This window comes from Tenrec ecaudatus, chromosome 6 (genome assembly GCF_050624435.1).
Source record: "Tenrec ecaudatus isolate mTenEca1 chromosome 6, mTenEca1.hap1, whole genome shotgun sequence".
Taxonomy (NCBI): Eukaryota; Metazoa; Chordata; class Mammalia; order Afrosoricida; family Tenrecidae; genus Tenrec; species Tenrec ecaudatus.
The window spans coordinates 69,299,884-69,317,773 of NC_134535.1; the positions used below are offsets into that span (position 1 = coordinate 69,299,884).

The window sequence follows — 17,890 nt, forward strand, 5'->3', positions numbered from 1 at the left end:
CTGATTCAGCCACCACAGAGGAAGCAGAAGCAGGCATTTTAAAGTACGGGAGGACTGCTGACAAGAATGTGAAAGTTCAGGGTCGAAGCCAGAAATGGGTTCCCGCCTCAGGAAACAAGAGCAGGGTGTACCTTGCCTAGCAATCTTCTCAGTTCCATTCTGAGCCGTCAGAAACAACGAGGGCATGCGTGGTTCGGTGGCTTTGAATGTGTGTCCCTCTCCACAGTCCTGACAAGATCCCATATTCACTCACCAGCTCCTCAAACGGCTCGCTTCCCTGGCGGTGACAGAACCTGTTCAAACCGCCTCAGAGCTCGGGTTCAGTGTGTTAGGTAGCAGGTACCAGCCTCAAGGCACGGGATGGAGGCTGGCCCCCAGTGCAGTCACAATGGAAATACAATGGTTTCACATGCTTTATCTTTTTTCTTTGCAGGATGAGTAAGAGGTACTTACAGAAAGCAACAAAAGGAAAACTGCTAATAATAATATTTATTGTAACCTTGTGGGGCAAAGTTGTATCCAGTGCAAACCACCATAAAGGTAAGGCCTTTTGTTTTCTTTCTCAGCTGCCTGGGGAAAGTGGCTCTTCTGAAGACAAACTGTAGTGCTTTGTTTCCACTTGTCTGTTAACTTGTACAGGCATCGGCCACACCTCATGAGCCTCTTTAAATAAACATGCAGGGGTGCCGTGGTTGTGAGGTGCTGTCCAGTCCATTCTGACCCATAGGGGCCCTATGCACAGCAGAAAGAAAATGCCCGGTCATGAGCCATTCTCCCAATTGCGCCTATCTTTGAGCCCGAATGCTGAGCCAATTATCCTTAAAATAGCTGTCCTGGAAGAGGAATGATTATTTAAATGCTTCTAGAACTCAGCTATTTGGGCTAGTAACATTCAAAGATTATGAAATTATGACTCTGACCTTACCCCATGTATTTTTGTTTTAAGACAGTAATATGAAAATAGGTCTAGGAGCATAGTGGGTTACAAGTTGGGGTGCTCACCCCAATGTCAGCAGTTCGAATCCCCCATCCACTCCAGAGAAGGAAGATGAGACTTCCATCTCCCATAAAGGGTCTACAGTCTCAGAAAGCCACACGGTTGTTCTACTCTGCCCTTTCGGGTTGCTATGAGTCAGAATCAACGCGATAGCAGTCACTTTGGTTTTGGGTTTTGGATGTGAAAATGTTAAAACACTGCAATAAAGATACATTCTCCATTACGATGAACCTCATAAGAATCTTTAGTGATGTATATCTTAATAGTATGTATTGTGTAAAATGCATTATGCTGTATGTAGGTCATACTTCTTCAATATAAAGAAAATTGAAGATAGTCTCTTACCCTTTTGCTACCTTGTGCTACTTTGGCCACCATTTCGACAACTCACCTTAGTTGGTTAGTCAGCAATTTCAATTCTGTCATAAGAATATTTGATATATAGATAGATATTAAGCTCTAAAGCTCAAAATTATGTCCTTTCTGTCCTCTTTCCTGGTTATAAAGTTCAGTACAATGAATAACTGCCTTTTTCAAATGACTGGTTGACACTGCTGGGGAAGTGACACTTAAATGACTATCGGTAAAATTTTTGTACAGGGTTTTAGCAGAAATATATTATTTTTAGTAGAAAGATCCTTGTAGCTAGTTATGACAACAATATTTTATAAACCTAGCCTACATGTATCACAAGTCTAAACCTCAATGCTAATTTCAATTTGGTTCTCTTGATGCTTCAGTCAGATCTGTCATTATCACCTAATTTCACGGATACTTCAGATCACGTGGTTTTGTCTCCAAGGTGTACAAACATAGGTATTGTTTTTATTGCTGTTGAGTTTCTCAGATTTTCTGGTATTTTAGTAACAATATTATAATAATGAGTATTTATGAACTCATCAATAACTTTTGAGAATGAAATAGTAATTAAAAAAAGAGGGATGAAAGTTTGAAAGATTATTGCTCAATTATTGTAACTAATAATGTAGTTCACTGTAGAAAGAATTTATGAGACAATTTTGTTCATAGTATTAATGAAATATGAGAAATATTACACTAGAGCAATTTACGCTTAGATACATATGTTACATATTATTCTATGATTGGAATTGGTAATAAACATTGTGGTGGTGTGTGTGGTCTGTAAAGAGAGAAGGTCTATTGGGTGGGAAGGGGGATACCATAAATTGGCTATCCTAGTCGCCAGCAACCCCAGTAACATCACTCTCATTCGCTGTGCAGTGTAAATACTTACTTCCATAGTCTGCTTTTGAGGGAAGAGAAAATGAAGGTTACCTTATTTCTGTTATGCTTATATTAGTTCCACACGTATGTTTAATTTGTATTACCTGAAACATTAACAGAGGGGAGGAAACATAGTGTGAGGGAGTGATGCTGATAAGACAAAGCTCTGCTCTTTGTGTTTAAAACCAAAAATAGAAATCTGCAGGAACGAGGGAGTTCTATTATAAGATCCTTCATAGTCTTTCTTCTGAAATCCAATTTCCCCATAGTTTATATTGAATTCTTTAAAAATATATCTTGACAGTGTAAGATATGACCAAAAATAATTTATAAGTTATCAAGGGTTCATGAGGGAGGGGGCACTGGGGAGGGAGGGGGGACAATGAGGAGCTGATGCCAGGGGCTTACGTGGAGAGCAAATGCTTTGAGAATGATAAGAGTAATGAATGTACAAATGTGCTTTATGCAATTGATGTATGTATGGATTGTGATAAGAGTTCTATGAGCCCCCAATAAAATGATTTTAAAAATCTATTATAACAATTTTGACATGTTATGGTGTATGCTAACTCCCAAACTAAGATCTCTTCAAATTTATGAGCAAGGGAATTTATGAACTTACACATCTTGTCAGAGAATTTACTTATATTGCCGAATCCAGTATGTTTTATAAGGTAAAGGGGGCTTGTTTGTGTGTGTGGTTTATTTACTGTTCCATTTCCACCCTGCCAATGGTGTTTTCAATGAAAGTTTTAGAGAGTGAACTATTTCTTTTCTTCCTATTTTTAATAAAAAGTCTTTTAAATATGTATTTGAATATTTTATACATAAAATTATATAGAATATATATATTAGCTGTAGGGTGTACTCATAAAATGAGCACAAGTGTACTAACTACCCAATTCAGAAATGGGGCACCTACTAGTCTTGCAGCTGCCTACATCTGCCATCTGATACCTGTGCCTTTTTCACCCATGGTAAACTTTGTGCCATTCTAAAATGTGGGATTGTTATTTCTTTTGTTTTATTTCAAATAGCTCTAAGAGTCATTGCTTACATTGATTGTTTTTGTGTGCATGTAAAGTGTGTTATGTTCAACTTCTGTTGTTGTGTATTCCCATTTTTCCCAGTAATATGCTTTGAAGATTCATTATAGATAGTTGTGTGTGTTGAGTAGGCTTTGAGTCATGGTGACTGCATGCACAACAGAATGAAATACTGGTTGGTCCTGCAGAATTTCAAAATCACTGACGTGCTCACGTCCACTGCTGTGATCACAGTGTCTTGTGAGTGTTGTGATCATAGGATTTTCATAGGTTCATTTGTAATAGTAGACTACCAGCCCTTTCTTCCTAGTCTATTAGTTTGGGAGCTCTACTGAAACTAACTGAGCATGCTGTGTTTTGACTCTCAGGAATCTAACCTCTAGCATCATGGTAAAACCAGCCACCAGAGTTTGCCAAGGTGATTGTTTACATGTAGTTTTAATTCACTAAATTTTGCTCTTGCTCAGTATTTTATGATGAAGGTACTACAGGTGATGATTTTTTCTTATACATAAGCACTCGGTGTTCTTTTTCTTTCCTTCATGAGCATGGCTCGTATAATGGTTCTTGTACTTATCACCTGGTGCCTCAGTGCAAAGACTTCTCTAGGGCACGTTCTCAGAGCAGCAGTGCTGCTTCACGGGACACACACGTCTGCAATCTTACCAGAAATTTCAAATGGCTTCCTGACATGGTAGCACTGATAGAGTTGCTCAGAGTATTTCCTTATTCTATCTTAAATCTCTGCTAGATCTTAGTTATCCTTCTACTTTCATTCAGCATATCTCATGCTACATCTCTTCCCCCTTGATCAGTCTCACCAGAAGTTGACCAATTTTATTAACGTTTTCAAATAAAAAACTTTGTTGATCCTCTAATTGATATCTTTCTTATTTTCTTACTTTCTGTTATCATCTCTATAATTTTACTTTTTACTTATGTAGCAAACATATTATATATTAATATATAATTAATTATATTTGCTAGATTTATGTGGGGAAATAAAACTTTCCTCAGTACTCCTATAAAACTCCCTGGTCTAATGAGGCTTTTCACATACATAGATCTGTAACTATCTGTGTAGTTAATTGTTCTGATGCAAAACAATAATAAAACTTATCCGCCTAAGATAGCCAAATGGCTGAAAACTGAGTAAGGTGAATAGGTTAAGGTATTAGATTCCAGGAAGAGGGGATATCTCATTCCCTAGGTGTGAATCCCAGGTCATGGAGACACCTGGAGTTTACTTGGCCCTAGAAGAGCATATGAATATTCCAACAATAAGGGTGATAACATAAGACCCCTTTATCTCATCTCAAAGCAGCAAAATATTTTTAAAAGAGGTAGGACATTTTATTTAGCTGAATTCTCTTTTGGATTCAAGCATTGGAGAGAGAGAGAGAGAGAGAGAGAGAGAGAGAGAGAGAGAGAGAGAGAGAGAGAGAGAGAGAACAAGGAAACGACTCACAGTTGTGGAGGCTAGGAACTACTAAATTCAGGGTCAAACATCAGGCTCGATGCTTTTTCTGATTCATATGGTTGCAGGAACTGCTGAACCTAAAACCAGCAGTCAGATGTCAAGATGCTGGCTCACAGGACTGCAGGAGCTCGTGACTCTCAAAATATGCAGGTCAAGTTGTAGGCTATTGGTTCATGTCTCCAGAACTGGAAGTCAGATTTGAGAGAGAAAGAGAGATTTTCTAGAAAATCCACATATATTGGAAACAGGCCACACCTCCAAGAAAACTCTCCATGCATCTGACCACAGAATGAACGATAGCACCGAGAATCATGGCCTAACACATTGACGCGTAACATTCGCATCACAGTCCACCACTTGTCATCTTGTTACCTGCACAAATCTCCTTAAACCATAGGTAATATCTGAATAAAGACAATTATAAAGTTGTACTTACATTGAACTTGATGCAACTAGCTTGGGTACAACCACAAATCACTTGCCCCATTTACATCTTATATTGGATGTGTGAAGGAAGAAAAGAGGAAATGAAGCAAACCTATTTGCAATATGTTACATATGTTTTATACATACCCATAAATACGTAAAAACACAGCCACACACACACAAGTTGGAGTTTCAAAAAGTTCGTGGAAAAATGGAACTAAATGATAACTGAATTATTCCATGGACTTCTGTATATGTATACACATGTTCCCATATTATAAAGCAAGAAAAATATTCATAACCATTATAGCCCTTGTTTCTGTGGTATTTAGAACTTCCTTCATAACATTCACAGCTATAGTCATAACAATATATGACTTATTTAAGTGGTTATAACTGTATTTAGAACTACTTCCTTCCACCATTCACATTCCCTCTTCCACGATCCCATAGTCCCTTTACTCTCAGCAAGGATCTCACTTGAGCATGGACTTTTGTCTGACAGAGTGACATTCATTCCTTGAGGGCTTGGTAAATAGTCACATTGGAATGGGGTTGGTAAAGATTTTCATTGATTTTAATCACAGGACACGCTAATGCTAAGAATTCCCTAAGGAATTCTAGTATATTCCAGACATATTGTTCTTTACCTTCTAGTCTAGTGTATACCAGACATATTATTCTTTACCTTCATCATGAAATACCAATACTATTTCCCATTGATAACTAGAATAAGTCACAATAGGGCAATATCATAACTTCTCTTTTTGTTTCCCATCGATCCAGGCATGTAAGGAGTCCCAAGTTCCCAGGCACATCCTTCAGTTCCAGTTCAGTGGAATCAGAGTTGTGTTTTCAGATAGGAGCAAGCAGCCCTTTAGGAGCAATAGTTCTATACCCTCAAAGTTTCTTTTCATTTTATTAGGAATAATAAATAGTAAGTTTCCCCACTCCTATCTCTATCCCTGGACACATGGATTTTAATTACGGGAATAAAATCAACCCATATATTACAGGCTGGTTTAGAGTAAATATGGCCTCTTGGAGAACATTTCTGCAACCCTACAAAGCATTGGCATGGTAGCTGTGTGTGTAGGATGCTACTCCATCATTTTTTCAAGTCAGCTGCTTCAAAATATTGGGAAGCCTGGTAGGACCAGAGGATTCCCTGAGTACAGGCCCATGTGCTGGGAAATGAGTTTCTTAATCTCAGGTAATTCTGTGAGAGATGCGATGATGGTAGAGGAAGCATTCTACGAGTCCATGGAAGGTAATTTAAGCAGAAGCATTGGGTGCTGGGTAGACAAATCCAATTCCAGAATATTGTATTTTTGCATATATTAGACCCATGTAAATATAGTACACACATATAATGAGCATTGCATGCATAAGAAACTACTGTGTGAAGAGTTGTATAGTTTAATAAAAATTATGCCTTAGTTATTCTCATAAAAATATGGTGCCTATGGCAGTAAGAATAAAATACTGCCCTTTCCAAGATGGATGTGATCCAATGGAATGAACCTGCCACCAGATATCACTATGAAGAACAGTGCTCTATTGGTGACTTAGAGGTAGCCTCTGCTGCTGGTAAATTGGGCACCCGGCTGTGGTTGTGGCCAAGTTTGTCTTGGTGAGTGAAATTCCATGCTGCTGAGTCCATGCATAACCTCCATTCCCGCCACCATGGCCACTTAGAGTGGTGTCCACACGCCCAGGCACGAGTTTTCTCTTCCTCAATTATTTGGTCCAGAGGCCTTGAGAACAGACTTAGTTACAGGAGAAGGTGGATCACGTGGCCAACTCCTGTAACTCACTTGTGCCTACAGCGCTGCCTCACATCTGACCTTATACATACCTCTTCCATTTAATGGTGGCCTGCTGCTGTGCGTGCCATGTATGACTCTCTATATAACACAGTACACAGTGTGTGATGGGCAGCTTGGTCTGCAGGGAGATATTCTATGGTCCATGGTTATGAGTTCAGTCTCTACTAAAGTCTCATAACAAGCTAAACTATATTTCTCAAAATGAGAGGCATGGTCTGTAAGGATGTCAGAACTTTGCTCCAAATTCATAAATGTCTGTACTGTGATGCTCCAGTAGGAACCTTCCAAAGACTGCAAACTAGAATCTCTATTTCCTACTGACCCTTCAAATATTATTGGATCAGTACAATAATATGATCGAAGTGGCAGAGTGGCTTCAGCAGTCACCTAAACTTGTTTCAGAGCCTTCTCTTATCTGTCTCCTCCTCCAAGCTAGTAGCTTTTGTAGTTACTTGATAAATAGGTCCGAGCAGCACATCTAAATGAGAGATTTGTTGTTCCAGAATCCAAAGAGTGCCAATAGGTGTTGCCCCTCCTTTGTAGTTGTAGGATGGTTCTCCCCCACCCCCCACCCTACCCCAGGGCTGCATCACTGTAGGTCTATGTGACTTCTGCTCATAGATGTCTTGCAGGAAGTGAGCCTTGGAAGCAAAAACAGGTAGCTGGTTAAGGCAGCTGCACCTTGGTCTGACCATCCCAAAGCAAGATACCTGAGAACTAGAAAAGAGAGACTTTGTAGGATGGTTCTAATGTACCAATTTATCCTTTACTTTACAAGGACTATCATGACATGTTACACACATCTGAATGAGTAGAAATTTCACTGAGGTGAAAGGTGTCCTAATTTTGTCTGGCTAATTTCCTACCTCTCGTATTTAAATAAGATAAATTTGGAGTCATTGAGACTTCTTTCTTACTAGGTCCAATTAGCACAATACCATCAATATAATGGATTATTGTGATATCTTGTGGAATGGAAAGATGATCAAAGTCCCTGTTGGCTAAAATAGGACAAGGGTTGAAAAGTTGATGTACTCAGAGTTAGGACAGTCCAGGTATATTGTTGGCTTGGAACCTGGATGTAAATTCCTTCTGATGCTCATGTAAAATGGGTATGGAAAAAATTAATTGTCAAATAAGTATCTCTGTGCCATATACCAGGTAATCTGTCCATTTACTTGCATAATCAACCCACATCTGGAACAGTAGCTGCACTTGGAACCCCAGCACCTGACTAAATTATAATGCACAGTCATTGTTCAAGATCCATTTGCTTTTGCAGAAGCTGAATAGGTTAGTGGAATGTGAGTATAGTGGAAATTATTTGGGAGGGTACCTTAGCACACATTGATGGAGTCGTATATTTATTTGGGAGTAAGAGAACTGGCTATGTTGGCCAGAGTGATTCAGTGCAGTTTAGAGGATTGATGTTCCCATCTTCCTTATTATCTGCTCAGGGCTTCCCATCCCAAGTTTCAAGATCACATTTTTTCCCCAATCAATGTGGTTCTTAATCAGTGACTCTGAAGCTTTGAGTTTATCCCTTTTTTCAGCACACTATTTAGTAAAATATAACCAACAAACAAACCCGTTTTCTTATCCTTCTCATTCTGACAGAATTATAGAAAAGTAGCAAATATATGATCATTGACAGCCTTGTCTCTCCCAAATATTTGACTGAGTGGTTATATCTTGTGTATGATTCAGCATTGACTTGGTGGCACTGAGTTGGGCTTGTTGATTGCTACTGTATGCCCTGGATTAGAAGTGCCCCCTTTACCACAGGAGGCAGTCATTGTTGCTTTGAAGACTAAATGGCTCCATGCAGGAGCCCTGGGCATAATGGGTTGTGTATTAGGCTGCTAACTCCACATCAGCAGTTCAAAACCATCAACTGCTCCCCAGGAGAAAGATAGGACTTTCCCCTTGGGTAAAGATTTACAGCCTTGGAAATCCACCTGGGCAGTTTTATATGAGTTGGACTATACTTAATGACAGTGAATTGGGTTTTTTTCTTGAGACTTGAGAGCCAATTTGGAAAATTCATCTTTACAATTTTGTTTCTCTAGAACCAAATATTTTAAGCTGGGTTATGTAGAGGAGGAACATTAATATATAAGATAATAAAAATCTATAACAGTATATAAAATAGTAAATCTACATATATATATTTCAAGGAAATGGCTTTCACAGTTGTGGGGGCTGGCAAGTGCTAACTATTTGGGTCAGCCAACAGGCCGGAAGTATCTTCTGACTCATGTGGCTGCAGAGGTAGTGACCCTAATATCTGCAAGTTGACTGTAGGCTGCTGGCTTATCGGGCTGTGGGCCTGGTGAATCCCCAAACCTGCATGCCACGTGACTGACTGATAGGTCACATTCCAGGCATGAAAGGTCAGATGTGGGAGGCGAGAAAGAGCGAGGAGAGCTCTATGGCAGATAGTCATATCCCCAAGGAAATAATCCTTCCATCAGATCACAGAATGTGGGAGAGCTCCATTATCCTGCGAAGCATGCCCAGGCTATAATATGAACCATTCCAGGATGACTCTCTTTGGTATATAAACAGGAAAACCCCACTATGCTGTAGCACCTGTAGAGTGTTGTTCTTCTTGGGTAGGACATTTGATTTGACCTTCATCAATGGCAAGACTATCTTAGCCATTTAATGCTGTTATGCCACGAGGCTCCCTGGCGCCTGAGGGGGCTGAAGGTTGGGCTGCTAACCACCTGGTCATCGGTATCAGAAATTGCCAGCTGCTCCTCAAGAGAAAGAGGAGATTTTCTATTCCCATGAAGATTTCTAGTCTACTAACGTCACGATGGTGGGGGTGGTGCGGCACTTCTACTCCATCCTAGAGAGTCGCTATGGATTTGAATCAACTCAATGGGCGTAAGTTTGGTGTTTTCATTTTTCTTAACAGATCCTACCACAGTTGGGTGCCTTTAAAATAAAAATTATTTCCTCTCATGAAATAAGTCTTACAAGTCCAAATTCAGGAACACGGGCACTAAGGAAATGATCTGTTTCTTCGTTGGCTCTATGAGTATGACTTGTCTCCTTTCAGCTTCTGTTGCTTGGGTCCTTGGAAGAGAGCTGCTATGTTCCCCGTCTGTGCCTGCTTGTTTCGTTGCTTTCACAACCTGCTTTTTATATCTCACACCCTAGACCAGCGGTTCTCAACCTGTGGGTCGCAACCCCTTTGGGGTTCAAATGAAATGATTTGGGGGGTCACCACAACATGAGGAACTGTATTAAAGGGTTGCGGCATTAGGAAGGTAGAGAATAACATCCTTATAGTAATATTGTATAGTATATTAATATAGTATAGTAATATTGCCTTATAACATAACGAAGAAATCTATACCCAAATGTGACTATAACTCTTGGTTTAGGGATTAAGATCTATAGCACATATTTTGGGGGAACACAATTCAATTCACAACAGAGGCCAATTCACTTATTATTTACTATGAAGCAATTTATAAGAAATCTGTCTTTGTTCCAAAACAATTTGTGTGTGATGACATTAATAAAGATAAATAACAAGTATCCAAAAAATTCTTCTAAGAACTTTATTGATATCAATTTATTTAATTCTCATAATCATCTACAACTTAAATATTACCATGAAACTAATTTTCCTGGTCAGAAATATTGGTAAAGAAAGGGGAAGTCATTTGTCCCAGTTTGCTTAGTTCATGATTATTGGAATGCAGATCCAAACCTAGCCAATCTCGCTTCATGGACCCACTCTATTCTCACCTTCCAGCTTTCTCAGAATTTATTCTCATTTTCTTTTCTGAACTTGTTCACTTTTTATAGTTCATTATTTGTAAACTTGTGTTTTTGTTTTCTAATACAATTATTCATGGCTCTGAATTTCCTCTAAGACCAAAAGGGCAACATATACCCAAGGACCAAGCTGAGAGGGTTATGGAGTAAGGAAGAATGGAATCACTGGGAGGAAAGGGAATAAGTAATGGGGCATTTATGATTTCAATGAATCGCTGAAACACTTGTATGATTTTTTAACATAAAACTGTTGCCCGTCTTGGTAAATCTTCACCTAATTAAAAATAAAAAGTTAAAAAACAAAACCAAAATTTCCTTATTTTGAATGAACAGTTCAAATGTGATTATTTTTGAATTTTCATTCTCTTTGTCCCGTGGGGATTTGCTGGTGTTCTAACTCAGAATGACTCTGTGTCCTTCCCATGAAACGCTACCTGACACTTTGTCCTCTTCACAAGCCTTGTTATATTTGAGCCCATTGTTGCAACCACAGTACCAATCCGTATCCGCCCCCGTCTTCCTCTTTTTCTCTAGCCTTCTACTTTGGAAAGCATTGTGTCTTTTTACCAGGGTCTGGGCTCGCCCCAAATCACGTTGAAAGGACTGAGACAAAGTTTTCCCATCCCCACTTCAGAAGAACATTCTGGTTGTACTTCTTCGAAGACAGATTTGATTGATCTTCTGACAGTCTATGATATGTTTATTATGTCTCACAATATTATAATTCAAATGTGTTGATTCTTCTGTGGTCTTACTTATCCATTTATCAACTTTCACATGCGCGTGAGGCGATTGAAAATACCACGGCTTACTTCAGGCGCACTTAGTCTTCCAAGTGCTGTCATAGTACCCTCAGGAGCACAGTGAGATACTCTGGAGTTCCCTTCCTTGTCCATATTCTCCGCACTTTAGTGTGGCACACCTCGTTGACTGCCTGTTCTGGTATTGCCTGCTTTCAGCCAAGTTGCAGCTGACCTCAGCAATGATGTATCACTTGCTGCTTTATGTGATCTTCTTGATGTCACCCCACAGCTTGTCAGGTCCTCTGCCATTAGTGTCTGTTCTTGGGATGCTCTCGAAACTCATGCACTCAGATCATTTTTGGCTTATTTATTTTTCAATTTCAACCTGAATTTACATGTGAGCAATTGCTGAGCTGTTCCACAGTCAGTCCCTGACCTGTGTTAGCTGCTGACATTGAGTTTCTCTGTTGTCTCTTCCCGCGGATGTAGTAAATTTAGTTTCTGTGTATTCTATTTATACACAGTCTATGTGCACAGTGGCGGCTTATTGTTATTGAAAAATGGTATTTGAATGGAGAAGCTATTTGGTTGCAAAGTTTTATCAGGCTTCTCTATTTCCCAGCTTCTTTTCTATCATCAAGGTCCTCTTATCTAACTACTATCGTCCACTCTCCTCCCTTTCCCCAACTTCTGAATTCCAATCCCTAATAACTATCTCTGCACCTTGAGTTCATGTTTGACCAATTTCAGACTAAAGAAGTTGGAATTCTTACGTCCTTCACTCATAGCTTTAGTTGTTGTCTGTATGTTTGAATAACAGTTATATCAACTAGACCTCTTTAACATCCCAACACAGGTGTATACTTAACATCCCAACACAGACAGCTTTGCAATATAGCTCTTGAAATGTTCCTTTCTGATGATTTCTAGACCATTCCTCTTAATTTGTCATTCTCATCAGAGTAAACCATATACTTGTCTGATCCACATGAATAATGAAGATGGTAAGATTTCATCTTTGGACTCTGGACACGTTATCAGGAGACACCGGTCACTGGCAAAGGTCGCCGTGTGTGGAAAAGAAGGAGGGCAGTGTCAAAAGGAAGACTCCCCGGAGCTGGGTGGACACGGTCCTCACTCCACAGTGGGCTCAATCATGACAACGAGGGCGCGGATGGCATCGGACAGGCAGCGCTGTTCTGTGTGCACCGGGCTCTGTGATGGAAAGCAACATGGCGACAGCAGGCAGCAGCCATCTCAGTTCACAATCTACGTGCTCACTTTCATTTTTGGAAATCCCAGATGTACTATATCATACTCTGTCCATTCCATGTATGGGGTATTTGTAGTAATAGGTATTTGCAGCTGTTTCCTCTCATTTTGAGTTTTCCACATCAGTAAATGAAGGCTCAGAAAGACTTACTTCATCCCCATCGTCATGGCCGACTGGAGTTTGCGGAAGAAGCTCCTCCCCAGTCACTGTTTGAGAGCATTTCAACTGGAAGAGGCAGCTCATCATCTGGCGCTGCATCGGAAAATGTTTGGCTCATTAGGTTTTCAGTGGGTAGTCTCTCAGCAATGGGCAGCCTGTTCCATCTTTTGCTACCGTATCTATCTATGTTCTGCTGCTATTTGCCAGGTTTTCGGTGACGGCTTCATATGAGTTAGACAGTATATTCCTGCTTTGGAGACTGTCCGTCTGGAAGTGCCAGTAAAACCTGCTCCCCTTGGAAGACCAGCTGGGATTTTAAGTGCTGGTGAAATAACTTCCGGCATCAACATGCAGGACACCACAGTATGATAAATTGACAAACTATAGATATAGTTATTTAGGAAAATTTAAACATTTTGAATATTTATTATTATTAAACTTTAAAATGATTAGAACTATAATTTCATTGTTATGTTATTTTCTTATGTAATATTAATTCTTTTATATTTGTTTATAAGTTACTCTATGGTTTTTTTGTGGTTAAGTTTTGTCAGTCTGTGTAGGCCTGAAGAGAACCTGCTTTCTCAAGTGGGTAGGGGCAATGTAATACAAAGACACAACCTGCCAAGCTAGTTTGTCCTGTGAATTCAAACGTTCTACAGATATTTACTCCTTTGGTCTGGTTGACTTAACAATTAGATCACATGCTAAAAAATATCACTAGATGAGTTTGTCATTTTATTTGGGGTCCTAAAATATTTTGTTTTATGTACTTTGGTTTATATTTGATATTCATGCACTGTGTCTTTTTAATTGTTTGATCACACTATATGTGTGTTAGTACATTTATACATTTTTATATTGTTCAGTATTTGTCGACCTCCTGAATATGAGTATTGGTGTCTCTCAGCAACTTTGAAAATTTTCTAGTCATTATGTCTTAAAATATTGCTTTTACCACTTTATCTAATGAATTAGAATTCTGATTAGGTGAAGGTCATCTTTTTAAACTCTTTTTTGTGTATTTTAAGCTTTATTTATATTTTACACCTTCAAATATCTTCCAGAAAATTTATTCAGATCTTTAGCCATAATGTTTCTGCCTTATTTTGTATCTATATTTTAAAACGCAGACTGTTTTTATATCACACCTTTTCATCAACTTGTTTTTTTCTTTCAAATATGCTTTATTTTGATATACTTTTATTGGGTTGATATGATTCAGCATTGACTCGCTGGTAGTGAGAATAAAAGAAAGTTTATTAACATTCATAGTTTCAGTTATTTGTATGCCATTTTATACTAATTTATATTATTTTCAGTGATACCACCTTAATCTTCTTTCTTCCTTCCTAAAACTTTTGTGAAGTTAAAATGTGTGTGTGTGTATGAACTAACATTTGTTGCAAAAACATCTGTGAGGATATTTGAGATCCATACTTAGGATGCATTATAGTAGAGATAATTTGCCTATACAATGAGTCTTAGGCTTGCTAGAAATAGAACCATGTCAGGAATTCTTGTTTAGGAGATTTATTGAATGAGTGCTCTCAGGAAAAGGAGAACTGGAAGAGAAAGACGGAGGAGGGGAACAAAAGCTGAACACAGCGTCCCCACGGGAACCTAATCGTGTTCTATGTGCAAGCTCAAAAAGGATAATTGTGTGACAGCTTGCGCCTCACCGAGTCTACCCCTGGATGTCCTAGTTAACATTCTCCTCCAGGGCCAGTCAGTGGCTCCTGTTTGAAATCCATTTTCATCAAGTGAACTCCTCTAGTATAGGTTCCAAGACTAAATATTTACCTGAGAACACAGCATCTTCTTTATCTAACATGGTGACTGGTGGACTTGAACAGACAAACTTGAGGTTAACAACCCAATGCCACTCGTGTTCCTTGGCTCCTGTTTAGTGGAGGACAAATATAAAAAAAGGAGGCAGCTGTAAAATGCAATCAGCTAATATTTACAGCAAGTGGAGGGAAAGTGAATCAACTGATAAAACGTTCTCAGCAGGATACCAACAGGGATTTTCACTTAAATCCACTCCTGGTATTGCCCAGATCCACTTTGTCACCTTAGTTCCTTCCATCCAGGTGAAGCTATTGAAGATTCTGGTTGGTCACATGTTCTGAGATGATGGCATGCGGAGGAGCAGCAGAGTAAACTAGAACCTGCACTAATGCCGTTGATACCAAGGCCATCACAGGTTCGTATTATCTCTCTGGTTCCCATTCATTCTGCAGTCCCCTCACCTTTAACTCACACTTCTGCTGGTCTAACTAGCCCTCCACTAGTGTTTCAGCCAGACCTTACTGAACATGCATGCGGCGGTTGTCCTTCCACGAGCTCGAGCTCTCACTAGCCAGGACAACGACAAGAGACGGATGCTCCAGTGCATCAGCTCAGTGATTCACACATCTCCCTCTCCCCTCCCACATCCCGACTCTCTTTATACAGTGAAAGGCCATTTACCCATCGATACTTACATCCTTCCTTTTCTTGCTGGTCTGTGGGTATCAAAAGCCTAAAATGCCCCCGAGCAGCTTTATGTTTAGTAACTTCACCCTTCTGACAGCTGTTTCTCTCAGACCCATAGATTCCATTTTCCTTTTCCCAGGGATATTTGAGACAGGTTATTTTTAACTGGTATTTTGTCTTACTCAGTAATGATTAAACACCGACAACAAGCACTGGGGTTATAATAGTATGAGGTGGCTTGAAAACGATTGTGGGACAATTCTATTATCTTTTTCATCTATTTTTTCCTGGAACTCTTTGATGCCCCTTCTTACATTGAGATGAGAACCTAGACAATGAAAAGAAAAATAAATAAAATAGACAATATATTTGCAGCTACATATTCTTTGTTACAAGTAAAGGAAAGGGAGACTTTGGTGGGAGAGTTAGAGAAAATAAGGCCTTTGAGTAAGACCTAACTTCCCAGTAGTATCAGTGAGGCTTTCCAGACAGAAGCAGCCAGCAGTATGAGTGAATGCTGGGAAGTAGGATGTGTCTGGAGTCGGTTAGCAGGGAGAAGGCGGTGTATGGGTGAGTGAAGGCAGTTGATTACATCATGACTCAGGCACTGCCAAAAAGTCTATTTCAACTCATAGTGACCTATAGGGTAGGGTAGTAGGGTAGACCTGTCTCTGCGTGTTCACGATTCTCTCTTCTCTCTCTCTCTCTCTCTCTCTCTCTCTCTCTCTCTCTCTCTCTCTCTCTCTCTCTCTCTCTCTCTCAAGACTATAACTCCTTATGGGAATAGAAAGCCTTGTCTTTCTTCCCAAGAGGAGCAGGTGGTCTTGAACTGAAGACCTTGCAGTTATCAGCCTAACATGTAACACCTACACCACCAGGACTCTGAATATATGGGATGATTAAAAGAACCACCCAGGCAACCAACAAAATGCACAAACAGCTCATGGCCATCGAGTCAATGCTGCCTCAATAACCCTCTTTGGATTTTCCAAGAGCATGTTTATGGCAGAAAGCTCAGTCCTTCTCCTGCAGAGCTGCAGGTGCATCATGAGGATCACAGCCCGACGCAAAAACATTATGCCATGAGGCCAGCATATAGAAGCAAACAGCCCGTTCTCCAGTTTAGCACTGGATTTCAGTTATCAAGAGCAACTCAATGTAGAATGGCATGACTCCTTTTTTCTGAATATCTTGTAGAAATATTGTAGAAATGAGAGAATTTGGATTTGATACCCAGATATCTAAGGCTTGGTAACTCCTTAATAAGACATTCTGGGTTTGGGGGAACTAAGTTTCTCAGACATTGGCAAATACATTTATTGCTCAAATTGCTGCAGAACAAATCTGTCCTGAATTTTCACAATTGCACTGAATTGGTCATTTGGTGGGGATTAACTCAGGGCATTGCGACGGCCAACCAGAAAGTGTTCATAGTACTTCACCCTTTAGAATCAATTACATTCGGTTCAGCTTCAAATATTGGGGATCAGAGAGGAAACTTTCTGAATTAGGATTCCAAGTTCCCAACAGAAAAAAAAAATAATTCTTAATATGTATTCTTGCCCTTTCCCCCTTCACTGTATCTAAACTAAAGATAAAGAGAATAAGTCATCATTGGTAAGTGGGTTGGAAAGGAGATGTAGTTTGTGTGAAAGAGAAACATATAGGTTTGTGTTATATATAAAAAGATAAACTATAAGCAAAAATTAGTTCATTAGCTAAGATTTAATATAATATCAACACTATAATCTGAGCTAATGATAGGGTTGTTATGAGTTGGCATCAATTCGATGGCAGTGAGTTTGTTTTGGTTCATTAACTAGTAGAACATTGAAAAGCAAGGATTTTACTTTGTGGACTAAGGGGCACATGACCCAAACCATTGAGATAGATTGACCATCGGCTGCAACAATGGTCTAAAGCACAGGAACAGTTGTGGCGATAGCAGAGGCCTGGGCCGCGTTTCATTCTGTTGTGCACACAGTCGCTATAGGTTGGAAGTTACTCGATGGCACCTAACAATAGCAACAGCATGCAGTCCAAAGTCTGGATGATGTTTCAGCTGTTTAAAATGTTAACTCAATTTGTTTGCTGGTTCATTTGAAAGTTTGTCACCTATTCCACCATTTCTTAATATGCATTGTAAGTGCCTTTAAATTGTAATAGCTTAGGTCAAGTTCTGGAGATTAAAAAGGGAGCAAAACAGGATCTATGCCCTAGTGGAAACTTATAATAAAAATATTAATGACACATACATACATATTTTATTACTAATGGTAATAAGTGCTACAAAGATTACATTTCACGATGACAGTGGTTCTCAACCTTCCTCATGCTGTGACCCTTAAAACAGGTCCTCATGTTGTGGTGACCCCCCGCCAGCCATAAAATTATTTTTGTTCCTACTTCATAACTGTAA

At 39.5% G+C, this 17,890-nt stretch overlaps 1 protein-coding gene across 1 annotated transcript in view; it reads left to right on the top strand.

The window, feature by feature from the left end:
• The first annotated feature begins 434 nt into the window (after window positions 1-434).
• TAFA2 (TAFA chemokine like family member 2) overlaps window positions 435-17,890 on the top strand; it is a 154,870-nt gene continuing 137,414 nt past the window's right edge. Inside the window, exon 1 of the mRNA XM_075553236.1 lies at window positions 435-540. Coding sequence (XP_075409351.1) covers window positions 435-540 — 106 coding nt within the window. The remainder of the gene's footprint in view (window positions 541-17,890) is intronic.